Below are 26,303 nucleotides of genomic sequence, written 5' to 3'. Positions count from 1 at the left end.
AGCGGGGCGGGGGAAGGGTGGGAGAGGGGTGGGTAAAGAAGCGGGGCGGGGGAAGGGTGGGAGGGCTGACCAATGAAGATGGTGTCACAGACCATAAAAAACAGGCTGGCTGTGGGATGGAAAGCAGTTTCCATGAGATATTTAAATTAACAAAAGAGTTGAACAAGAATTTCTCCCCACACAGAAAAAAGATGTCCAGATGGTTTATAAACATATTAGAATGTGCTCAACCCCATTTGTCATCAGGAAAACATTATAACCACAATGAAGTGACACCAAACACTCACTAAAATGGTTAAAAGGTTGGAAGGGTGTGGAACAACCAGAATTCTCATACTGGACTGGTGGGAGAATAAATTGGCACAAGCACTTTGCAAAACTGTTTGGCTTTATACCCTGAGACCTAACAATTCTATTCCTGGGCACTTACTGAACAGAAATGTGTACAAATGCACATTGGAAGACACGTACAAGAGTTTTACAGCAGCGCAGTTCATAATAGCCCCCAAGTGGTGACCACATAATTGACTATCAGCAGCAAAATGGGTAAATCCATTATGGCATATTCACACAGTGAAATCCTAATCAACAATGGGAATGAATGTGGTGCAGATCCAACTCAGATATATCTCAAAAATATAATCTTGAGCCAAAGAAGCCAATCTCAAAAGCGTATATACAATATATTCAATTTTTACAAAGCTCAAAAACAGAGGTGAGGTTGGCAGTTACCACAGGGAGGAGAGTAGCGGCTGACCGGGGCACACAGGGTGGGTAATGGATTTATTGATCAAGGCAGGAGTTACACGAGTTTAGTCACTTTGGGAAAATGCATCACTCTGCAAATGTACAAGTTGTGCATTTTTCTGTATGTATGATGTATTTCAACTCAAATTTTGCATTTAAAAGGAGAGATTTAGGAGGAAGAGCGAGCCAGACATGATGACAGATTAGAAGTAGTAGGAGAGGCACAGAGAAAGTGTAGTGACTCCCAGGTTTTGCTCTGAGTGACCAGATAAATGCTGTTGCCCTTCACTGAGATGGGAGCAAACAGGCAAGCGCAGGTGTGGGAAATCAAGTTCAGCTTTAGACACGCTGTGATGGAGGTCCCTACCGGGCATTCAAGCAAAGAAGACAAGCAGACACCCAGATTCTCAAGTCTGGAGGCCCAGGAGGAAGTCAGAGCTGGAGACACCGTTTTGGGAGTCCTCACGGCATAGGCAGAGTGCACGGCTCTCAGACCGGATGACGGTGATGTGGAAAGAAGAAAGAAGGCGCAATGACTGAGGGAAGGGAGGGGCTAGAATATTTAGTAAAGGATAAGAGCCAGCAAAGGAGACCAACAGGAGCACAGGGGAGGTAGGCAAGGGGCCAGCAGAGCACGGCACCCATTGGCCCAGCAGTTTCAAGGAGGAGGGGGTGATTAACCATGTCTAAGGCTGCAGAGAGATCGAGATGCAATGTAAAAATTGACCCCTGGGCTTAGCAACGCGGAGGTCATTGTGAACTTGTCAAGGGCAGTTTTCCTCGAATACTGGAGTTGAAAGAGTGGCGCAGGGAAGTGGAGTGGCTGTGTAAGAAGCCCTTGCTGCTGCTGGGGTGACTAAAAGCTGTTAAAGTTGCAAAAGAAGAAATGGGCAGCTGGCTCCGACTGTGGAACAAAGGGAACCAAGTGCCCAGCATTCGAAACAAATGAGATGTAGATAAATTATACAATTTTTGAATCTATACTTAGGCCAACATCCTGAATTTACGGTTAACTAAATCCTGCTTCTCCGATCAGGCCTTGACACTGAATTCAACCAGCTGGGAGCACAGGCGCAGTAGCCCCCCAAATGTCCTTAATGCGACCCTACCTTTTTAGCATAGAAAAGGACACACCAGGAGGTGGAGACTTTCCACCATTTTCGAACATACCATGTATGAAATAGTATGTAATTAACATAGGATCATACAACCCTAGGAACATGCTCATTAATTAGTAGTCAACAGATAATTACAGGTGCAAATGATACTAGCTTTATGTAAGATCCCTGGCCCCAAGATATAAACCAAGGATAGGCGACTTCTGGATGAGGGGTGGACCCTTGCCTCTGCAGATGCAAATGAACTCTTTGAATCTCCTACTTATGTTGTGGTTCTTCTAACTTAGAGCGGTCACCGTTGGCTTTCCGAACAGATTGGTGGTTTTCCAGCCTAACAGGAAGACAGAATGAGAGGCAAATATGGGAAGGTATGGAATTCAGACAGCTCTTCCCAAGAGTTTTGCTGTGCAAGGAAGCAGAGAAATGGTGCAGAAGTTGGAGGATGTGGGGGATCAATAGATGGGAGCTCTTACAGCATATTTGGGGACTACTGAGAAGGCTCCAGTGATGGGGGAGCATTGGACATGGAGGGACCAGGTCACTGAGCAGGTCAGAAGGGAACGAAGTCCAGAATCAAGATCTGACAAGTGGAAAGAAAGGCACGATTTGAGTAATCAGAGAAAGGTGGCCGGGTAGATAAGGCGTTGCAGGAGGAGGGAACTGCTGCTGATAAAGGCTGTTCAACCTCTTTCCTCCCTCCCTGAGCTAGGCCCCAGAGTAGGCGGGATTCAAAGGTTTCTTCTAAACAGTTCCCTCCCGGGGCAGAGGCAGGGAAGCCTTGGGGCTGGGCAGGGCCAGGCCAGGCTGGGTGTGGCACCCCCAGGCTTGTTAACCTTAGGCTGCAACCAGTGCTCAGAGAAGCCCCCAGAGCCAAGCAGAGGGGCCAGGATGGTGGAGTTTGCACCTTTGGCCGTGCCGTGGAAGCGCAGGCTGCAGACTTTCGCCGTCCTGCAGTTTGTCTTCTCCTTCCTGATCTTGCGTAAGGCAGGCTGGGCAGGAGGTGGGGACGGAGGGGCTGGGGGTGGGGTGTGGGGGGGAGCTGGTGGGAGACCACGGGCCCCTGGGGGGGCAGAGCACTCCAGATACACAGCACGCAGATGGTGGAAAGATGTTTGTTCTGGAGGGGTCTTTGCAGTGCTCAGAGTTCCTGCCCAGAGAGACCTCTTGGGCCTGCCTGGGGGTCTCTGGGGAGTTGGGTGGGTGGGGAGTACTGAGACCATTGCCCTGGCTTTGGGCAGGTTACTTAACTTTCCTGGGCTTCAGATTTCTGCTTGATACTTGGACAGAGACCCTTCCTCGGGCCGCAGGGTGGTGTGGGAAAGGATAGAAGTGATTGTAGGAAAGTTCCAGGTTCCTCAGGGGGCTAAGAGAGGACAGATTTCCTTCCTGGTTTTCACAGAAGCAGAAACTAGGACTGGGCAGGGAGGATGGGGAAAGAGGGGGAAACAGGGAATGAACAGGACGGAGAGAAAATGGGTGGGCTAAGAGGGGTGGACTGGGGAGTGAGTGGGCCCCAGGCAAGCCTGGGGTCAGACTCCACCTGGGCAATTTACCAGCCCCCACCCCCACCCCCCGCTTGACCTCTCCAGGCCTCTCCTTTGTCATCAGCAGAACAGAGAGCGCAATCCTGGCCTCACAGGGCTATTATGCAGATGAGATTAAGAAATGTGCTTACTTTTGTCCACCTGCGCTCTGGGCTGCGATGATACAGGAGGGTAGGGGCATATGCTCCTTTGCGCCCACTCCCTCAAAAATCACATTGATTGTGGCTATGGAGGCCACATTCACCCGAAGTCCTGTGCTGTTGAAAGCAACATTTTCAAGGTGGGGCTAGGACTATGGGTTGGGGAGAGAGAGCAACTGGGAAATGTGGGATTTTTCATTTCATCTGTGGGCACCTGCCTGAGTAGACTGCACCTGCATCCCCGGGGCTGGTGTTCAGTCTGTTGTTAGAATATTGGCATAGTCTGCACAAGTTGGTTATGAAATATTTCCCTGCCCCCCACCCCCACCCCTCCGTGCACCCTGGGAACCTCCCCACAATTTTGCAGCTAAAGGATTAACCCTTGGCAAAGCAGGAGCTCAAGGACATTGACTGGCTGGGGCCAGAATCCCTTCTGATCGGTCTGTCTCTCTGACCTCAGGGTTGTTAAACAGATTTCATATCCCTGGGTCAGTTATCCCCATTTGCACAAATGGGCAGAGAAATCAAGTGCCCCAGCTTGCTGATCCAAAGTCCTGGGCTCCTCCTCCTGCCAAAGAAAGAAAAGCGAAGGAGGCAGAGGAAGGAGAGAGGAGCAGAGGGTGTTAGGAGAGGGTAGGGGTGACAGTGGAAGGAGAGAGCGTAGCAAGTTTGCTGGGTCCTCCTGGGGCCATCTCAGGACAAAGGGCGCAGGGGCCCAAAGCCCAGGGGCCCTGCAGGGGATGAGGAGCCTCGTGCTCAGCTTGGTTTGTGCGATGGTTGAGAACTGCTGTCCGACTGGTCCTGCATGCTCACTCCCCATTGCCCCGCCAAGAGGGAATCCCAGACATGGCACAGTAGGATCAAAGCAGCCTTGGGGCTTGACCAGAGGAAGAACAGCCGAGAAAAGGATTCTGGGTTCACTCCTGCCAAGTGGGAGGGTTGGGGGCGGAGTTGCACCCAATCCCTTAACCCGAGGGCAAAGGGGAGCCCCTGGAGGCCTTTGGGTAGGGGAGTGACAGGTCTGATCTGGTCTGTGTGTTCAAGGTCCCTGTGGCTGCAGATGAGTTACCCGCTGTGTTTGGGGTGTGGGAGGATAGACTAATGGGGTCACAGTCTACTTAAGGGGACCGTAGACCACATCCCCCACTGACTTTCATATTTTTAAAGAGTTGCATTTTAAATGCTTGGTTAAGTATCTAAATAATATCCTCAAATTTTCTTCTTGGGCTGCCAAAACTCAAAAATATTTACTATATGGCCTTTTAAGAAAAAGTTTGCCCACCTCGTTCTAGAGAAGCCGACAGTGGGGTGGAAAGAAGGGTCCTGGTCCAAGAGATATTTAGGAGATAACTTCCACAGGGCAGGTGACTGCAGGTGTGGATGGACAGGGAGGGAGGGGCCAGGCTGATGCCAAGGTCAGGTCCACCACGTGGCTGGCTGTCCTCACCAAACTCAGGTGCTCGGGAGGAGAAGGCTGGGGGAAAGTAGGGGGAAAGAGGTCACATTCTGATTTGAATGTAGTTGATTTTGAGGACATAGTGGGGCCTAGACAGAGAGATGTCACCAGGCAGTTACCATCCTGTGTGAGCAGGGTTATAACAGATGGGTGAGCGGACAGGCAGCGTTGGGGCTGGGGAGGGAAGGAGAGCATGCAAGGGTCATAGAAGTGTTATTTAAGGGGGGTTTAAGGAATACGTAAGGATGTAAAGGCAGTAGGAGAATGAAGGCCTCCCAGGCAGGGGAATGGCTCACGCCGAGCCCAGGAGGAGCAGAGGCCTGTGCACATCTATGAATAGTTGGTCCACACTGGAGTTACTGAATGCATTTTGGGGAGTGCCAAAGAAGGGGCTGGAGAAGTCAGCTAGGACCAGTCACTGTCACCGAGGGCCCAGGTTCCGCAAGCAGATACTTTCCAAATTGATTAATTGTTGCTCTCTGCTTCCTTTCCTCTCCCCCATAATTCACACTCTTTCACAGGAAGGAATTGATCCATTCCTTATCCATTCTTTATTAAATGGATTTATCCATTGGTTTGCCTTATTCTCAGCTGCATCTCTTAGAAGAGTTGGAGTCAAAAAATGCTTGTTTAATGAATGAATGGATATTGGGAGCATGAAGTGGCCCAATATCCATATTCAAGTAGGAATGAATCCCAAGTTCTATCTTTTTGGTCTGCTATGTGACCAGCCAATTTACATACTCATTCTGGGCTTCTAAGTGGGGTTTAAAATTTTTCCCTCTTTGGGAAGGAGGTGTCTCCCTTCCTAAATTACCGAAAAGACCCACACTCTGACTTTTATCTTTTAAACGGTGTTAGTGGGGTGAACCCAGAGTAGGGAATGGGAATGGGGTTGGAGAGAGCTCTCTGGTCAACTGCAAATGCCCTTTTGTTTGTTTCTTTGTTTTTGCAAAGCTCTGTTTGTTATTGTAACACATTCAAACACAGTGTGTACCCTAAAAGTAAATGACTGCCACCTTCCAGGTAACCATTTGTATTAATTTGTAAGTTCCTGGATTGCAATATACAAACAATGGAATGGCTTTTATAAAGGGAATTTAGTAAGGTTCAAGCTTACAATTCTAAGCCTATGAAAATGTCCAAACTAAGGCATCCAGGGAGAGATACCTTAATTCAAGAAGGGCAATGTGTCTGGAACACCTCTGTCAGCTGGGAAGGCACGCCGGTCCCTTGCTGGTCCATTGCTGGTCCCATGTTCCTAGGCTCTGCTGCTTTCAGCCTCTCTTTCTGTGGGGGTTCCTCTCTCTGCTTCTCCAGGGTTGACTTTCATCTCTTGGCTTCCCTTGGCTCTCTCCAGGTTCTGGCTTGCTTAACATCTCATGGCAATGTCTGCTGGGTTCCAAGCATCTCCACACATCTGTGTCTCTGTTCCCCAAGTTTCGGCATTTGTGTCAGCTCTGCTCTGAAATTTCTGTTGGCTCTGTCATTTCTGGCTCTCTCCAAGATGTTTCCTCTTTTACAGGATTCCAGCATGGGCCATGGTAGCTCAGCAGGCAGAGTTCTCACCTGCCATGCCGGAGATCTGGGTTTGGTTCCCGGTGCCTGCCCATGCAAAAAACAAACAAACAAACAAACAAAAAGTGCATTGTAAAGGACTTCAGTAAACTAATCAAGACCTACCTGGAATGGGTGGAGTCACATCCCCATTTAATCAAAAGGTCACACCCACAATCTGGCATGCCACATTTCAATGGAGATATTTTAATCAAAAGAGTCCAACCTACAGTATTGAATCAGGATTAAAAGAAACAGTAGCTCCCACAAGATCAGAACATTGCTTTTCTGGGGTACATAATACCTTCAAACCGGCACACCACTATTAACAGTTTTTTACTTTCTAAAGCTTGTTTTCTTAAAGTGGGAGCCACCTTTAGCACAGACTTTTGATTTTGCCTGACGGGACAGAAGCTCTAAGTGGGGTTCTTTATTACTAGCATTTTTTACATTTCAATCTTTTAACATTAAAATTAATAATAATTCAATCTGAAAGTAAAAAAAAAATAAAAAGCAGTTTCCTCTTATTCTCATCCCCTGGCCTCTTTTCTCCTTCCTCTGGATTTGTGGGAACCCTTCTATCTTCCAGGTTCTTCTTCATACAAATTTCATTGCCACTGTTGAATAACTCCCATCTTTTAAAAGTTTTATTATATAATATTTAAAACAAACAAAAAAGAATCTTAAGTCTGGGGCAGAGACTAGGGCAGTGACTGGCCAGCCAGTCAGAGTGAGGGAGGGAGCCCAGGTGAAGGAGCTGCCTGTGAGAATACCAACTCGGGGCTGCCATTTCTTCCAGTTTTCAAAAAGGCATTAGGTGTCTGGGTGTGTATGTGAAATGTCTCCATTTTAAATGATCAGAAACTATTTCAGTAATGTTTATAAACAAAGCGCACCAACCACAGCATTGAAAAATTGCCTCTACGAGAGCAGGGATTTCTGTCTGTTCGCTGCTGCATCACCAGCACCTGGCACATCGCAGATGCTCCATATAAGGTGATCATCTGTGGACCCCAATCTGCAGCCTCTGGCTTATTACCCTTTACTGACTCAAACGTCCCCTCCTCTAGGAAGCCAACCAGGACTGGTAGGCCTGGACTGTCATGATTTCACATGGACTACACAACTGGAATCTGGCCTTCTTGGAGAACAAAACGGTGTTGAGTGGAGGCAAATGGTGGGAAGAGAGCAATGTTCTCCAGAGAAGATGCTCCATTAGCATCAGATTAGAGGCTGCCCGGCAGATTTCCTGCCACTGGGATGAAGCCAGGATTAGCCTGCAAGAAGGGAAGAAGAATTGTTGGTTCAGAGGGGAATTCCCCACTGGGCCTGGTCCTAGCACCTGTACCCCTGACCTGTCAGGCATCCAGGAGGTTGGCCCCTTTCTTTCTCCTTCCTTCCTTTCTTGCTTTCACGAGGAAAGGGTGCTGCAGACAGAGGAAACAGTATGAGCAAAAGCTAAGAGATAGGAGGAAGCTCAGTGAGTTTTAGGAACACTGAGCAGTTTAGTGTGGCTGGGGGATTGTATGTGTGTGGGGGACAGCTGGGGCTGGAGCAGGGGCGAAGAGAGGGTCAACTCATGGGGAGCTTGAACACCAGGCTAAGTTGCTTAGATTCTTCCCTGAAGTTACAGGAAAGCTATGGAGGGGCTTTAATTAAAATCAGGACTGAGCCCAAATTTCTTTTTGGAAAGACGGAGCAAAGGATGGGCAGAAAGAAGGCTAGGGAGAAAGAAAGTCTCCTTTACCTCTGAGGTCCCAAAAGATGGAAAGTAGAACAGTTACTCCAACCAGGTATCCACCATCCATTTATTGAGCACCTGCTATATTACTGGCATTTATGGCCTACTAATGTATTATTAGTATTTCGAGTATTGCAGAATATTTTACAGGGAAGAGGGGTAGGGGAAGGGGGAAGACCAGAGTGAGTGAAGCAGCCTGGTGCAGTGGGGATAAAAGAAGCCTTGGAGTTCGGCTCACCTGGGTTTGTGTCCAGCCTCCCAGAAACACTGAGCTGGCTGCAGAAGGCAGGGAGTCAGGGCTGCTAGTCTGGGCACATGGGGGAAGCTCAGTCAGGGTGATCTTTCTTGCCTTCCTCTCAGACCTCTGACCACTGAAAGCACCTGCTTCCCTCCACAGCCCTGCTCTGCATTGCAGTCTTCATAGGCCTCCTGTTCACAAAATTCTGGTTCTTCGCTGTCTTGTATGCGACCTGGTGGTACCTGGACTGGGAAAAGCCATCGCAGGGAGGCAGGCGTGTCGAAGTCTTAAGGCGTGGGGTCATATGGAAGTACATGAGGGACTATTTCCCTATCTCGGTGAGTATTAAGGCTGGGTGGGGGGAGAGGGTCTGGCTAGGGTGTGGACAGGGCCAATGTGCCCCCATATCTCCATGAGAACACTGGACTGGGAGGCAGGAGCCTGGGCTTCCACTACCCCAGGCTTCCACCTGGGGAAGAGTCTCAACTTCTCTCTGGCCTTGGTTTTCCCATCTATGCAAAGGGCACATGGCGCCAATGTGAGAACTGAGAATGTACAGGATTTGAAAGAGCTCTGTGAGGCATATAGTATGGCACATGTATGCGTCTTACACATGTAACCCCCCAGAGGCCCAGGTTTGGAGGGTAAAGGTATTAAACTCTCAGGTTTAGCTCTACACATACCCAACAGATGAGAAGACTGAAACCCAGAGAGGGACATAGTTCACACAGCAAGTTCTTTTAGTGGTCTTAAAGTCTGTGCATTGACTGGGTAAAGATGCAGGGAAAAGAGCCCTGAACTGGTTCCCAGGTTCTTTCCTGCCCCTAATTCTGCTAGGTTATGTGTTCTTGCAAGTCCTTGTCCCAATTTGAGCCTCAGTTTCCCCATGTATCCAGTAAGCAGGCTGCCCCTACTACTCTGAGTGCCTTTGGATCTCCGTCTTTCTGGCTCAAGGCACTCATGGCCACTGACAGGCACTTGGCCATGAACCTGATGTCAGTCCTGAGTGGGGTAGATCTCTGAATTTGAGGGATCAGATCCTTCAGCTCCTTTACCGAATCTCAGACAGACTAAACCCTTGGATCTAAGCAGCCAGGCAGGGATGGTTTATAATTAAGATGGGATAGAATGGGGACGGCAGTGAGGTGACAGAAAGGTGCCTGGCAGGGGCAGTAGCCCCTCCTCTGGAAACCAGGGGGAAAGAAAGGTATCAGGTATGGTCTCTGAAGTTAGACAGACTGGATGCTAACCCCAGGTCTGCCACAGACCAGCTTTGTGACCTTGGTTGAGTTACACAGTCTCTCTGATCCTGTTTCTTCTAATGTAAAATGGGGAAGATGCCACATATCCAATATCTCACTCAATGAGACAGTGCAAGTAAAGCAGATGATAGGTTCTCAGTAAACTTGTAGTTACTATGATTTTACTGAGTCAGTGGCGACCCCGAGGAGGCTTGGGTGTGATTATGAGCCTGGGGAGGACTCTGACAGCTTGAGTCCTGCTGTACTGACTTTCATACCTGAGCAGCCTCTCCTGTCCCTCCAGGAATTAGTCCCCAGCTGGTAAAGCTGGGACTGCGTTGGGGGAAGGAATGAAAGGATAGGCTTATAAAGGTTAAAACTTGCTTGAGCCATGAAGATTCAGCAGCAAAGTCAGGGCTCCTGCCTTGCTCCCTTCTAATAGGCCTGGGGCCAACAAGGACTAGCAAAGGCTGAGCTAAACTGGAATACGTGGGCCCCCAGCAAACCTCAGTACGCAGGGCCTCCAGGGCAAAGGGCAAGGGCAGGGCCTGGGCAGAGGGCAGGAGATTGTTTGACAGAAGATTCCATGGTCATGAGAGCTAAGCTGGGCTAGGGGTCCAGGTGGGGGCACTCTTTCCTGCCCACCATATCTGCTTCTTCTGCAAGGCCCCTTCCCAAGGTCTCACCAGCAGAGACCAACAGGGCTGCCAGGTCCTGAGAGGAGCCATGGGTGTGTCACGGGCACAGTCCCCTGTCCCACCCCAGGACTGCTGAGCTTTGAGATTCCAAACTCCCTTTCCAGCCTGAGATTCCTTCTTGTACCAGGAAGAGCAGAGTTTTCTTAGGAGGGAGTGGTCTTAGCCTGGGGAGATCTAAAAGCCCTAAGACATGAGTCAAGGAAAACCTTAAGCAGATTCTGGGCTCTAGTAGAACTTTGTAGATTCTGGCTGTGGTCTCACCTTCCATGGTGGGCTGAATCCTGGGTTCACCGGGGAAAGGAGCTAAGGAAAGGGGGCATGCAAAGGAACCAGCTCAAGCAAAGGCCTGGAAACTTGATTCAGTTTGATTTTTGAACAATAACCTGATGTTTACCGTAACTAAAGCAGAAAGTGCTACCAGGGATGAACCTAGAGAGGTTTCCAGAAACAAGATAACCAAGGCCATTGAAGGCCATTCCACAGAACTGGGACTCCTCAGTTGGAAGTTCTCAGGAAAACTGTCTCTCTCTCAACCCAAGGGCCTCCAAAGGACAGCATGGGGGCCCTCTTTGAACCCAGAGTCAATGGCAGTTACAGATCTGGCGGATCTATTGCTGCTCTGTGCCTATCCTATTACGGTGGGACACTGGACTCAATTTGCAGAAATTCCACGTGCACAGATTTTCAGGATTATTGCATACTTCAACCCCTTATCACACCTGCCAAGGGGCAGTAGCACTGAGTGGCCAGCAGAGGGAAGATGCCATTCACATGGACTTTGCTGGCTCTGGGCTGGGAGCTGCAGGCCCTGCAGGGATCCTGGGGTGAATAGGGGGTAGCGAGTCCCAGCTCTGCTCTGACCTTCCCCAGCATTCATGAGCCTCTGCATTCTCCATCGCATGAGAGCAGTCCTCTAATGATTTCTGAGGTCCTGCCACTCTTGCTATGATTTCATGCACTAGTCCTAATGGCGGTATTTAAAGCAAGATCAGGAAACTGTTTCTGGACCTTGGAACTTTCTAAAGTCACCCTATGGGCCTGCCAAAGAGCTAGTGGTGTAAATCGGACAATGTTTAGCGTCCGAGTTTTCACCACCTCATGCTGAAGACGTGCTGAGGAGCTGGGCAAGATTTCATCATCTCGGAGCACACACTTTCTACACAGCGTGAGGCCTTGGGAGTGACGCAGTCCTGTGGCCAGGGTGTGACCTACTTGTCAGGAAATGCTGAATGCATAGTTGCGGTCAGAGTCAGGCTGGAGGCAGTGTAGAACATTTCCCTGAGCCCCCTCCTTGCCCCGATACCCTCACTTGGGACGGGCCCTCAGCACTCCAGAGCCTGACAGATTTCACCAGGACTTAGTGTTCAGACCTCCCAGCCCAGCCTCCTCTCAGCACATGGGGGTCTCAACCTGAGTCAGAGAGACTCAGATGGCCAGCTGCTCACCCAGATCAGGAAGTCCAGCTTACACAGCCCTAGAGATGGGGGCTTGCTCACTGAGATGGCTGCTTTCTGCCTAGGAGGAGGTCTGTCTCCACATGGAACTGGCGCTGTCTCCTGTGACCATCCTAACTCAGTCATTTGCAGTGGGAGCTGGCACAGAGGCACCTGACCGCTTGGCCCTAGGGCTTCCCTGCAGGGCTTGGGGGCCTCCTGGTCCTTTTCACTTCCGCTGCCCTTCCTGCCCCTCCCCGGCCAGGCAGCGCTCGGGCAGGGTTTCTCAACCTCTGCACTATTGACATTTGGGGCCGGATAATTCTTTGTCGTGGAGGCCTGTCCTCATCTCCGGCTTCTACCCGCTAGATGCCAGTAGCACTCCCTGAGTTGTGACAACCCAAAATGTCTGCAGACATTACCAAATGTCCCCTGGAATTGGGGGCCCAAACCACCCCTAGATGAGAACCACTGCTCTAGAGCCTGGGGTCTGTCTTCTCAACTCCTCTGGGTCTGATCCTTTTCCTCCACTACCCTAAGTCCTGTCCACAGTCAACTCTTTAACTGGGCTCCTCATCTCACAAAGTCCCCTCCAGTCCATCCTCCACAGGCAGCCAGAATAAACCTTGTAAAATGTTAAAGCACAACAGTGATGCATCACATTTAGAATAAAATATCATCTCTGCTGCATCCTACAGGTCTCTGCACTGCAGACCCCTGCCCACCCACCCTCACCTGCCTTCTTACTCCTCTGGGTGTGAGCCATGTCATTCGCACTGGTACCCTTGCTTGAAGCCCCCATTAACTCCCCCATCCCCACCTTTCACTTAGGGACTCCTACAAGTGTTGAGCCAGCTGCTTATGCCCGAGGGGCCGGGCTGCCTGGGTTCAAATCCTGGCTCTGCCACTTTACCAGCTGTGTGAGCAAACTAATTATTCTGTGTTTCAGATTCCTTGCTATAAAAGGGGGCAATGATATCAGTACTTCCCTCACAGGCTTGATGAAGGACGAAGCCGCACATAGGTGCCTACACATAGTAGGTACCTGCACATAGTAGGTGCGGGGAATATCACTCTGTCAGGCTCTCCGTGCCTGGCACATACTGTATTTCTTCAACTCTAAGATAGCTTTAATGGTAGGACATACCAGTATTTGATGTACCTCTAAGAAAAAAATGCTTCCAGTTAGAATTGTCGGATGCATCTTGATTTCAAAATGTTAAAATGTGAAAAAAGGCACATCTTAGAGTTGATGGAATGAGTGGCTGTGAAATGACTGCACGACTGGGAGAAGGGCAGGAGGGAAGAGCTGACAACCATCCCCCTGGGAGGCCACGGGAGGTTGAACTTTGACCCAGGGCCACACGGGGAGCTACTGCCTGGGCCAGGGAGAAGCCGAGTCTTTGCATCCATCGGGCTATGATATGAAGGGCAGGGAAGGACCCCATCCTAAAAATTGCAACCTTTGGGAGAATTGAAAACATGTCCACACATAGACTTGCTATACACAAGTATTCATAGCAACATGAGCAAATAGCCAAAGAGTGGAAATAACCTAAATGTCCATCAAATGATGAACAGGTAGAATGTGGTATATACAGACAATGAAATATTGTTTGGCCATGAAAAGAAATGAAGTACTGACACATGGATGAAACTTGAAAACATTATGCTAAGCAATAAAAGAAGTCAGACATAAAAAATCACATATAGTATGATTTCATTTATATGAAACATCCAGAATCTATATAAGCATAAATTAGATAAATGGTTGCTGAGGGCTGGAGAGAAGGGAAGAATAGGGAGTGATTGCTAATGGGTATAGGGTTTCTTTTGGAGGTGTTGAAAATGTTCTAGAATTAGACAGCAGTGATAGTTGCACAACCTTTCAAATATACTAAAACAGCTGAATTGTACACTTTGAAGGATTGAATTTTATGGTAGTGAATTATATCAATAAAAAATATTAGCAACCCCTGAGCCTAATAAGTTGGCTGTCCCCCTCTCCAACCTCACTGCCTGGTGCCAAGCCAGCCTGCCAGTGCATGCACCCAGCAAGAATTTTCCCCAGACATCTATCCACTTTGCTTAGTCACACTCTCCCCTACCCTGAGAGAACCATGAAGGAGCAATACAGAGAACACAGTACTTCACAGTGTATAAGCCTCTCCCATCTTCTTTGTTTAATCCACCTGAACCCAACTGCAACCCTGCCAGGGTCCTTTCATGTAGTGAGCCAGCAGCAGAGCCTGGGTCTCCCGCAACCCTCCTCCCCTGCAACCCAGGTGACATGTCAGAAGAGGACCAGAACCAGCAGTCCTTCCTTCCAAGCAGGCTGCATTGGCCTCATCCATTCCTAGGATCATTCACCCGTTCCTTCATTGCACCGGCTTGCCAGAGCCTCTCCTCTGTTCCAGGCCTGTGCTGGGAACACAGGGGTGCATCAGACACCCAGTCTCTAATCTTGCAGAACTCACAGTGATGGGATGATTGACTTGGGCACAGGGGACAGATAGAAGGGGTTAGTGCAGAAAGATAACCACAAAGACATGTCTGGGGAGGTGCAGACTGGGCCTCAGGGGACAATCATGGTCCCACCGGTGCACACTCTTGGACATGAGCAAGTGCATGTGCAAACACTGGCACTTGTGTGGACACTGGACAGCACATTCACCAAGATAGTTTCTTATAAAGGTGCTTCTTTATGAAGGAAATAATCCGTCATTTATTTAAAATTGGTAATACATTCTTGTTCAAAATTCAAAAGAGGCAAAAAGATATACAGTTAAAAGTCCCCCTATCGCTTCATGTCCCTTCTTCCCAGTTCCCTTCCCAGAAGCAGCTACTAACCAGTCTTTGGTGTAACCATATTCAGGCAAACGTTATGTCCCCCTTCTCTGCCCAGCTGGTGGAATTCTGCACACACTGACCTGCCCGTTGTTCTTTTACCTACTGATCGATCGTCTTCCTCGTCCTCTATCGGACAGAAAGAGCTTGTTTCATGCTTCTTTGTGGCTGCACAGTAGTCTATTTTGTGCATGTTTCATAATTTGTCTAAACAGATCCTGTTGGTGGACATTTGCGTGAATGCCAAGGTTTTGATATTAACAAAACATGCTTCAGTAGAATAACTTGTGCAAATGTCATTTTGTTGTGGGGTGCACTGAAAGAGAGACCACACAAATCAAAACTGCAAGCCAATTTGGAGTCTTTAGTAGCCAGCCAGCGACTGCCTCAGAAACCTCCAAGAAAGAGGATTCAGAGAGCAGCCCCCAGAGGTTTTCAAGGTGTGCTTATAAAGGCTAAAATCATGCTGTGGTTTTTTCGCAGTTGCTGGCAAGCAAGCGGTTCATAGAAGCAGAAGAATGCCGTTAGCCGTTGCCAAAACCTATCCCATTCCCACAGTTTCTTAGCATTGGTTATTGTTGAACTCTCGGGGACATTCCTCCCCAATGGTGTGGGGACTTTCCCTGCTTGGGCCTGATTGATTGCTCCTGGTTTTATGAGAGACATTCCCCACTGGTTTTATGAGAGAATCAAATCATTGTTTCTTCATTTTGATTATAAATCTGTTGATATTGGGTTCCAAGAACTAATAATTTAAGTTTGTATTTTTCTTTGCACGTGTGAGGTTAGACAGTTGATTACACAGGGTCCATACATTAAGCCTAATGATATGAGGATTAGGGGCCCTGCTATGGCGGACAGAACGTGGTTAGCTGTGGAGACCGGGAAAATAAGTTTTCACACCAGTTGGTTTCAGTTTGTCGGCATTCTTCCCACTCTCGTAACCTGCTACAGACTAGGGATAGACTATGTCTAATTATTCCCGAATGATTGGCATAGAAGCAGCAGGTTTCTCTGGCGGCCACGCATAACCGCCCTTATTTCAGAAACAGGAGGTCTAAGCCTCTGCGGTTTTGGAGGACGACCTCAGCCAGTGAATTTAGGGAGTTTTCCAAATGACTGACGGAGCTTTCTAATTCACTAAGATCCAGATCAACTTGTTTGCTAAGAGTTTTAAAATTTTGGTCCCCGGTGATAAGGGCTGAAGTCCCGACTGCAGTTGATCCTGCAATGCCCAGTCCGACAAGGAGGGGCACTAAGATTGGGGCTCGCTTGACCCGGTAAGTGGGTTCTAAATGTTCCCTACCTCCTTCCCCAGAATAATAATATACTTGGGGGATAATATGAACCAAAATACAAAACTCCTCCTCGACTGTCATTATTGGGTGAGTTATACAGGGGGTAATGCCGGATGTGCAGGCAAACCAAGTACCATCAGGGGCTACAAGGAGGTGGTTCCATCCACCTGGGGTTGAAGTTAAAATGCTCTTTAGTGACATGATAAGACCGCAGGAGTCACTATAGGGGGGTTTAGCTAGATTGAAATCCTCAGAATAAATACAGGTTCCCTGTCCTGGGAGATCTCCTAGGGTGAGTTTCGGTTCCTGTCCCCACTTGCATAGGTGCTGGCCTTGTGCTTCCTGGACTGAGAGGTTTCTGATATGGGTATCTGTGGGGCCGAGGGAGATATTAGCTCCTATTCCGATGTAATAAGGGGGGGGTTCAGGGTTTAAGCAAAGCCAACAGTCTTCAGTAATAAGTGGATTGGTTTGATTCATAAACTGGAAAACTGAGTTTAACATGTCAAGCAGGGGTTTCTTAGGGGGAGGGAGAGGAATTTATGAGTCTAGGGAGCTGTGCTAGTTTTATGCCAGGGTTGAGAGCTTGATTAGGTCCTATGGGATTGTCCGCTTTATGGGGACAGAATCTTTGAATTGTAAAAATAGTGCCTGGGTTGTGACCTGAGACATATAATCTCAATCCCCAAGTTCTTCCACCCGCCCGGGTTTGGCTATGCCAGGAAGGGATAGTAATAATCATTGGGTTACAGACGCCTCGGGTGCAACTGTTGGGGTTATGGGCTAGTGCCCTTGTTAAAGTTATGAACGGGTCTTGGTTAGTCCATTCTCTTTGCAGTAGGCACATTGGTTTGCACCTAGACCCAACCTTTTTCCTTGATTTCCCTTTCTTTTTTCAATAGTTCCCCATCTTTCTTTTTGTTTTTCCTGTTCAGCCATTGAGGATACTAAAATTTTGGCTTTGTTTTTGGACTGCATGGTCATGGGGTTATCTCTGCTATTAAAAGTCTTTTGGGCAACCTCTATCAGTTCAGACAGCACTTTACCCTCAAATCCTTCTATCTTCTGTAATTTTTTTCTTATGTCTGGGGCCGATTGGGTGACAAATGCTATATTTACAGCTCACCTATTTTTGGGGTGCCTCTGGATCTATAGGGGTGTACAAGCGGTATGCCTCAAGGAGGTGCTCAAGGAAAGCGGCCAGAGATTGGTCCGGCTTTTGTTTGGTTTCGCTCACCCGAGTTAGTCGGCTTCTTGGCCGCTGCTAGTATCCCCCGGAGCAGAGTCTGGCGATACCGATCGAGAGCCTCCTTACCTCTATCAGTGTTGGGGTCCCATTCGGGGCGGGTGGAGGGGAACACAGCCTCTAATCGGGTTGATTCAGTAGTAGGCTGTCCATCAGGTCCAAGAATGAACTTCCTCGCCTCTCTCCTGACTGGATCTTGTTCCTCGGAGGTGAAGAGGGCCGGAAGGAGCTGTTGGCAGTCATCCTAGGTGGGCTGGTGGGTAAAAAAGACAGTCTCCAAGAGGGAGATGAGCCCTTGGGGCTTTTCAGAGAAAGAGGGATTCTGGTTTTTCCAATTATACAGGTCACTAGAGGAAAAGGGGACATAGACCATGAAAGGTGGGCAGTCGTCCCCCAGAGCAGGGCCAACCTGCCTCAAAGGTAAAGCTGGAACTCCGGAAGAATCGGATGATTGTGAACAAGAAAAAGGGTGGTAAGCAGAGCCACTTCTGGTATGGGGGGGACTGAAGGGCACCTCCCGGCTATTAGAGGAGCTGGTTGCCGCTTCTTGGCCGTTTCTCCCCTCCGGAGGTGGAGGGGCTGTTGGGTATGGGGGAGAGTCCATCAAGAGCAGATCCTCCGGTGGTCCTGTTAATACTGAGATCCCATTAGTCTTTTCTTTTTGAGAGGTTTTTATTAAGAGGGCCATTTTGGCTCGGGGCCGGGGGGGTCTTTCTTTTTGGAACTCCAGGCAAGACTGTAACCACTGGGTTTTTCTGTTAAAATTTCAATCCAAATTAGTATATAGGGGATTTGGTCAGGGTGGCCTGGATCACCAAAAATCACCCTTTGGACTTTATAAGCTATAGATAGGTCTGTGGTTCCCTCAGGAGGCCACCCACAACCAAAAGTTGGCCACACCCATGAGCAGAATTTTTGCAACTCGGAGGTGCTGACAGGGGCTCCGTAGTCTCCGGCCTTCCGCTGAAATTCCTGGAAATGTTTCAAGAAACATTGAAGCAGAGTCCAGACAGATGAACTTGACTGACCTATGACAATTACGACAAAAGCAACACAAAATGTGACGAGACCAACGATTAAGAGGAGGGACAAAACGAACTAAGACAAACAAATGCCTTATCCCTAATAGATTCCTAACTGGAATCCCGGGCAACATTTTGCTCCGGGACCGGATCCTGGAAGTAATGCTGCGTCCAGCCTTACTGGACCGGTGAGGTTTCCATAAACAGATGACTCCACCAGATTTTGTATAATTTTGGAGGGTCCTGTAGAACCGGTCCGGTTCCTGGTCCTTGCCTGGGGCGCAGGAACGTCTCTCCGAGGCCTTCCCCTAGGCCGGACCTCAGTTCCGGGGGCGGTCCCCAGGACCTGTGGTCACCAGATGTCCCCTTAGGGACGAGCTCACTAGGGCCTCCAAATGTTGTGGGGCGCACCGAAAGAGAAAGCACACAATTCAAAACTGCAAGCCAATTTGGAGTCTTTAGTAGCCGGCCGGCGACTGCCTCAGAAACCTCCAAGAAAGAGGATTCAGAGAGCAGCCCCCAGAGGTTTTCAAGGTGTGCTTATAAAGGCTAAAATCATGCTGTGGTTTTTTCGCAGTTGCTGGCAAGCAAGCGGTTCATAGAAGCAGAAGAATGCCGTTAGCTGTTGCCAAAACCTATCCCATTCCCACAGTTTCTTAGCATTGGTTATTGTTGAACTCTCGGGGACATTCCTCCCCAATGGTGTGGGGACTTTCCCTGCTTGGGCCTGATTGATTGCTCCTGGCCCTCCACAATTTTGTACACGTGTGAGAAATTCTGTAGGCTAAATTCCTCAGCTATGGGGTTGCTGGGTGAAAAGGGCAGTTTTCTTGTTTTTTTTTTTTGATAGATATTGCCAAATTGCCCTTATGAAGGTTGTACACAAGTACCCTTCCACTAACAGGAAATGAGAACTAGACGCAAGTGTTTCAATGCATTGAGCAAGTTATGGTTTTAAAGAAACATCAGGTAGATTCCTGAGGCAGTGAGAATGATCAGAGATTGCTGTGCTCTGGTCTATATTTTCACATCCAATAAATCCCCCATTGCATGAGGGAAGGGAGCTTGTCCTCACCTGTGGATGTGTTGGCTCCTCTGCCAGTGGTCCCTGAAACCCTTTTGCAAAGGGCCAGAGGGGCTGCAGAGGCCAAGTCCAGGCGAAGAACAGAAGGATCTTGGGCTGGCAAGCCCAATGGGGCACCCAAAGACCCATTGATACCTCCCAGGTCCCTCTAGGCTCCTTAAGGAATTACCTGCTGAAGGTTTCAGCTTGACAGCAGGGTGAAGTTTTTTCCTAGTAAAGCTGAGCCATGGTAGAAAGGAGGACAGATTGCCTGGACAGTTCCATCATGGCTGGGAATTGGGTCAGGAGCTCTGGGGACCCTTCCAACTTTGATGGCTGTGGCTCCCAGAATGCAGGGCACTGTAAGGGGTGGTCTTCTCAGTTCCTGGTTGAATGGGGGATGGGATGGTCCCCCGAATAATCACCGGCGATAGCAATAATCTTTGCAGACTCAGCCACATTGCAGTCTCTGGTCACCTGAGGGAGCAGGGTTTATTAGCTCAGTTACCCTGACCACCACCCCAACCCCTCACCACACTTCAACCAGAAGCTGCTAATGACAAGCAGTTCTCCTCTCCACCAATCTACAACGCCTGCACGGACCCGCTCCCCGCTCCATGCTGCAGACTGACCAGCCCAGGCAAGTCCCTGTGCTGGAGCTCCCCTGGGCCAGCAACGGGAGTGGAGGCAGGGCAATGAGGGTCTGGCTGGGTGGGAACCAGTGTGATAGGCTTGCATTTCGGACAGGAGGAAACAGGACTAGAGCCAGCCTCCTGGTCTGCGTGCACTTTCTCCTGGTCTGCGGGTTGATCCTGATATATCTTCATCAATGTTCGCTCTCAGGTCTTAAATGCCAATTTCTCTTATATCATTTCATTACCATGGGGCGCGCCCGGCATGGTGGCACCCCCGTGTGGCATTTTGGTGCCTTCTAATTACAGCTTGCAACATAGTCTTGGTAATTCCAGGGCACCTTCTGTCTGAGTCTCTGGGCAGCTGTGGGGGGAATGTGGAACAGGTCCCAATATCCCCCCTTTTACAGATGAGGAGCCCGAGTGGGGAGCGATTTGGAGTGACCTGACCAAGGCCACACAGCTGTGAGTAGTAGAGTCAGGTGTGACAGCCAGGGCCAGCTGGAGCTCACCGGCTTGTTGTCCCTGCAGCTGGTGAAGACTGCTGAGCTGGATCCCTCCCGGAACTACCTCGCCGGCTTCCACCCGCACGGGATCATGGCCTCTGGAGCCTTCCTCAGCCTGTGCACTGAGGGTACAGGCTTCTCTGCGCTCTTCCCCGGCATCCGGCCCCACTTGATGATGCTGAATTTATGGTTCCGGATCCCTTTCTTCAGGGACTACCTCATGTCCGGAGGTGAGTCTTCTCAGGTCGGAGGTGAGCAGAGGTTGGAGATACGGAGGGCTGCTGACAGTTTTGCATTTCTTCCTTGACCATGTGCAGTGAGAGTAGGAGGCTAGACCCAAGGAAGCACTTCCCATTGCCCTGCGCTGGGCAATGAACTTGGTGAGAGGGCTGGGAAGAGGGAGACGATTCGGTCCTAGTCGTCAGGGGAAGTCCCTCTGTGAGCACTGCTGGTGACCCCTTCCCTGGCCCACACCCACATATCCCTACTCACAGCCCCAGCCCCTCACCCCGTAGCTGACCCACCTTTCTCTCCCCCCAGGACTGGTCGCCTCAGACAAGAATAGTGCTGCTCATGTGCTCAACAGAAAGGAGGGCGGGAACCTTCTGACCATCGTAGTGGGGGGCGCTCAGGAGGCACTGGACGCCAGGCCTGGGGCCTACACGCTGCTGCTGCGGAACCGCAAGGGCTTCATCAGGCTCGCCCTGATGCACGGGTACTGGTCTTGAGGAAGTGGGCTCTGGGATCTGCTGGAGATTAGAAAGGGTTATATTTTGGTGGGAAGACAGCCAGAGACTAACACATTATATTTTGGTGGGGAGATTCTCAGTCCCTTCACGATGAAGATTATGTTTTGGTGGGAGGTGGACTGTCTCATTTTCACGTATCCAGCAGCGCTCCCACAAGAGGAGATTCAGTGAGCAAAGGAGCTAGGTAGGAAGGAACATGTGCCCCAAAGCTGACAGTAAATCTGAGACCTATGGAATCAGGGAGAATGAGGTATGGGAGAGGTTCTCCCTCCTGGGGGTAAGCATCTTCGAAGAGGAGCCAGCTGAGGTAGGGGAGATTTTTCTAGAAAGTTTGCAGATGTTTTAAATCTGGGAGAATGCTAAAAGATCTACCCATCATGATGCCACTGAAATTTCGTGGCCCTGGGAGGGGCAGAAATGTGCCCAACGTCAAGTGAGGAGATGACAGGTCTATGAGAGAGCCTCGACCTCCTGTTTCCAGCCCAGGGTTTTGTCCTCTGCTCCAATTTCTAGATGCTGGGGCCCCGGGGGAAGCCAGGTGCCTTCTCTGGGGACTCCCACATGCCCTCACTCCTCTGTTTTTCTCCAGGGCAGCTCTGGTGCCCATCTTCTCCTTTGGGGAGAATGAGTTGTTTGAGCAGGTCCAGAACTCCCCGGGCTCCCGGCTGCGTTCGGTCCAGCACCGGCTGCAGAGGGTCATGGGTATCTCCCTCCCGCTCTTCCATGGCCGCGGCGTCTTTCAGTACAGCTTTGGTCTCATGCCCCACCGCCGGCCCATCATCACCGTGGGTGAGTCAAGACCCAGCCTGGGAGGAGATAGGCTCTGGGGAGAGGAGCTTGGGCTGGATGCTGCAAAGGACTTGGAGCCCAGCTGTCCTCATGGAGCTTCCATTCCAGCCTGGGAAACAACACACAAGCAGATAACCTAATGGGAGGCAGCCTGGGACTCGAAACCAAATAGAAACAGAAGGAGCAACGGTCACTACCGATTACTGAGCACCTGCTATGTGCCCGGCAGGCCCAGCTAAGGTACATGCAATGTCTCAGTTTATCCTGACAGCCTAGGAAGCAGGGGTTATTATATCACTGATAGCAACCTGAGGCTCAGAGGGTTAAAGAACCTCCAAAAGATAACACCGCCTCTGAAAAACAAAATTGAAATTAGAATCCGGATCTGACTTTTTATTACAACAGAAAAGGTAAGTTTAGTTCTGACCCACAGGAAGTAATAAAGTTTACTAGAGAAGATGAATTACAGGAAGGGCATTCAAGTCTGTTAAAATTGGGTGTAAATTAGCAATCATTAGGTTCTGAATTAGAGCTTGAGGGACTTTCCTGTGAGTAATGGGCATGAACTTTAATGCATGCACTTTAAAAAGCATGTACTTTTCAGCTGTTTGTATACCTCTTTGCTTTAGTTTTGGATTCCTGCTAGGTTCCTCTGCCAAACTCTGCAGAGAGAGGCCCATTCGTCCCCATGCACCCTTCTATCTGTTAGTTCAGCACAGGCTTGGTGAACCTCTATACCACGACCTGCCCCGTGCTGTGTGGCAATAGTTTCATGAATGTTAATATCCTCGCACCTCCAGAGCTTTTCCCAAGGCGGGTGGGGAGGGGTGCCTTCCCAGCCAGGGGGAACCACAGGAAGTAGGTTACGACCTTCCTGATTCTTCCATGAGTGGGAGGACACTGCAGGTCAGTGTGGAAGAAGGACAGGTGTGAGGAAGAGCTGCCTGGTCTTTGGGCCTGGGTCCTCGTAGAAATACAGGCACTTCTAATGGTGCCATCTTTTTTGCTCTCCAATGCTTGCAAGAATATCCTTAGTGTTCCACATTTTTCCCAAGTCCCCAAGGGGATTTTGTAAATACTTTTTCATTCTCTGCCCAAAGTACTCTGGGATATATCATGTATCTTAAAGTCCCAGCAGCATATGACCCAGAGGTTAAGAGCACATCCATCCCAGGATTTAAACCTAGCTCTGGCTCTTTCTGGCTGTGTGGCTGTTCTAGTTTACTAGCTGCTGGAATGCAATACAACAGGAATGGAACGGCTTCCGAAAAGGGGAATTTAAGAAGTTACTAGTTTACAGTTCTAAGGCTGAGAAAATGTCCCAATTAAAACAAGTCTATAGAAATGTCCAATCTAAGGCATCCATCCAGGGAAAGATACTTTGGTTCAAGAAAGCCGATGAAGTTCAGGGTTTCCCTCTCAAGTGAGAAGGCACATGGGAAACACAGTCACGGTTTCTCTGTCTGCTGGAAGGGCACATGGCTAGCAAGGCATCATCTGCTAGCTTTCTCTCCTGGCTTCCAGTTTCATGAAACTCCCCAGCAGGCATTTTCCTTTTTCAACTCCAAAGCGCTGGCTCATGGACTCTCTGTTTCATGATGCTGCAGCATTCCCTGCTCTTTCCCAATCTCCTTCTTTCTCCAAAATGTTTCCTCTTTTATAGGACTCCAGAAACTTCTCAAGACCCACCCAAATGGGCAGAGACACGTCATCACCTAATCCAGCTTAACAACCGCTCTTGATTAAATCACATCTCCAGGGAGATGATCTAATTAGTTTCAAACATGCAGTATTTTTATTTTTTATTAATTAAAAAAATTAACTAACACAACATTTAGAAATCATTCCATTCTACATATGCAATCAGTAATTCTTAATATCATCACATAGATGTATGATCATCATTTCTTAGTACATTTGCATCGATTTAGAAAAAGAAACAGCAAGACAACAGAAAAAGAAATAAAATGATAATATAGAGAAAAAAATAAAAATAAAAAATATCAAAAAAATATATAAAAACAAACAAACAAACAAAAACTACAGTATTGAGTAGGGATTATTCTGCCTTTACAAAATGGGATTTTGATTAAAACATGGCTTTTCTAGGGTCCATACATCCTTCCAAACCAGCATAGTGGCCTTGAGAAAGCTACTTAATTTCTCTGAATTTACTTAATTTGCCTTACCTGTCAAATAGGAATAGTAGCAGATTTGATCCCCACAAGATTGCTATGATGCTTAAAGAAGATAATGCACATAAAGCACCCGGTACATTGCAGTGTCAGCTGTTGTTTTTATATCAGGTTCTTGGAGTCATGCCCTGACATCTTAGAACTGATCACCCAAAGTCAGGGTAGAAAAGTATGGGATTAAGAGCACTTCCCTGCAAGTATGCCCCTGTGACCCCAGGTGGTTCCCACTCTGAGCTGCTGCCCACTTTTGTGTCTTGCAGTGGGGAAGCCCATTGAAGTGCAGAAGAAACTGTACCCCTCAAAGGAAGATGTGGACCAGCTGCACCAGCACTACATCAAGGAGCTGAGCAACCTCTTTGAGACCCACAAGGTCAAGTACAATGTCCCCACTGACCAGCACTTGGAGTTCTCCTGAGTTCCTCTAGCTAGAGGAAGAGCTGCTGCTCAAGGCAGGACCGGCAGCCATGGAAAGCATTAGAGAGCCCAGCTGGAGCTGCCGTGATCTAAGAAGGCTTCCTGGAAGATGTTTTTTAAACATCTCTCCAGAGCCATCCCAGACTCCTGCAAATTCCACCCATGCCACGTCCCAACAATATGGAAAAGCAGACCAGACTCTTGCATCTGTGATTTGTACTCCTGCAATGAAACCTCCACAAGTCTCTCCCTCTTTTTGGCCTCTGTCTACTCATCTGTGGAATGGGAGAGAGGGCTAGAAAAGAATGAGTTCTGAAGTCTCTCAGTGGGTAGGGAAGAAATGGGTTTTTCTTCCTCTAACCTTGAGTGACAGCACAAAAGAAGCCACCAGACTCAGGCCTCTCTCCAACAAGTCCCCTCATCCGGCAACCATCCTCCCTCCCTAAGCTAGATGGAGGGGGTGGCCATTAAGCCCCCTGCATTCACCCTAGGCATCTTCAAGTTTCTGGGTCCTTTAGGCTATGGAGTTTCAGCCAGAGGGTTCCAGAAGGTGAGTAAGGAGAACTGAGCTCCATCACTGACTGTATGAGCTGGAGCAAGCTTCCTCCCTTCCTCTGAGCCTCAGTTACCTTAGCCTCATTTGCTGGCTAAGACAACCTCTGATTCTCAACTCTGACTCCACAGAGGCACCTCTTACTCATCCTTTGTGATCTCAGCCCTGACCCTGGCACAAAAAGTGGACTCAATAAACATCCATTTAATAAATGAAATGATTCTAGCCCTTATGTCTTCCTCCCCATTGTCCAACCAAGGTGGATGGTCAAAGCCTTCACTGTTTCAGTTTTCTGAAGCTGCTGGAATACAATATACCAGAAATGGATTGACTTTTTTCAAAAGGGATTTATTAAGTTACAAATTTACAGTCCTAAGGCCATGAAAATGTCCAAATTAAGGCATCCAGGGAAAGATACCTTGACTCTGAAGAAAGGCATCTGGGGTTTCTCTGTCACGTGGGAAAGCACATGGCAATGTCTGATGTCCTTGCCTCCTGGCTTCTGGTTTCAAGCAGTTCTCTCAGCTCCTGTGGGTCCTCCTGGCTTCCCCTGGGGCATTCTCTTTCTGCCATCTCTGAACATCTGTGTCTAGGTGTCTGGTCTGCTTTCTGTATCGGCTCTGGGCATTTTCTTTTTCCAATCCCCCCTCCACCTGCCACGTGAGCTGTTAATGACTCCAGTAAACTAATTAAGACCCACCTTGAATGGGCTGGACCACATCTCCATGGTATAATCTAATCAAAGGGTCCTGCCCACAGTTGAATGGGTCACATCTCCACGGAAATAATCCAGTCAAAAGATCCCACCCGATATTGTCTGCCCCCACAAGATTGGATCAGAACATGGCTTTTCTGGGATACATAAGTTTCAAACCAGCACACGCACCTTTGAGCTGCATCCTGGCCCTGTCTCAACCTTCCGGAAAGTGGATCAGATTGGGCCAGAGAAGACAAGACCATGTTGGCCTCCTCATGATTCATCAACCCCAAGCTGAGAACCTGTGGTTCTCTTTTGGAAAAGAAGGAAATAACATATGAAGAGGCAGGGTAGACCAGCACAGGGAATGAAACCACAT

The 26,303-nt window shown here is 48.9% G+C and overlaps 1 protein-coding gene across 1 annotated transcript; it reads left to right on the top strand.

The window, feature by feature from the left end:
- The first annotated feature begins 2,636 nt into the window (after positions 1-2,636).
- Positions 2,637-25,423, top strand: MOGAT2 (monoacylglycerol O-acyltransferase 2). The gene is made up of 6 exons (XM_077113543.1): positions 2,637-2,844; positions 8,701-8,879; positions 20,553-20,757; positions 21,068-21,242; positions 21,866-22,065; positions 24,521-25,423. Exons 1-6 carry the CDS (start codon positions 2,754-2,756, stop codon positions 24,673-24,675), a joined length of 1,005 nt encoding a protein of 334 aa, XP_076969658.1. The 5' UTR covers positions 2,637-2,753; the 3' UTR covers positions 24,676-25,423.
- Positions 25,424-26,303: the final 880 nt, after the last annotated feature.

This window comes from Tamandua tetradactyla, chromosome 8, assembly GCF_023851605.1.
Source record: "Tamandua tetradactyla isolate mTamTet1 chromosome 8, mTamTet1.pri, whole genome shotgun sequence".
Lineage (NCBI taxonomy): Eukaryota > Metazoa > Chordata > Mammalia > Pilosa > Myrmecophagidae > Tamandua > Tamandua tetradactyla.
Note: the sequence above shows the minus strand (reverse complement) of the source record. Positions and strands in the feature narration are given on the sequence as shown.

Excerpts from the sequence above, each read along its gene's own strand:
- MOGAT2 (XM_077113543.1), top strand. The coding sequence starts at position 2,754 with ATGGTGGAGTTTGCACCTTTGGCCGTGCCGTGGAAGCGCAGGCTGCAG. Across the intron at positions 8,880-20,552 it reads GGGACTATTTCCCTATCTCG|CTGGTGAAGACTGCTGAGCT; the intron begins GTGAGTATTAAG and ends TTGTCCCTGCAG. Across the intron at positions 22,066-24,520 it reads CCGGCCCATCATCACCGTGG|TGGGGAAGCCCATTGAAGTG; the intron begins GTGAGTCAAGAC and ends TGTGTCTTGCAG.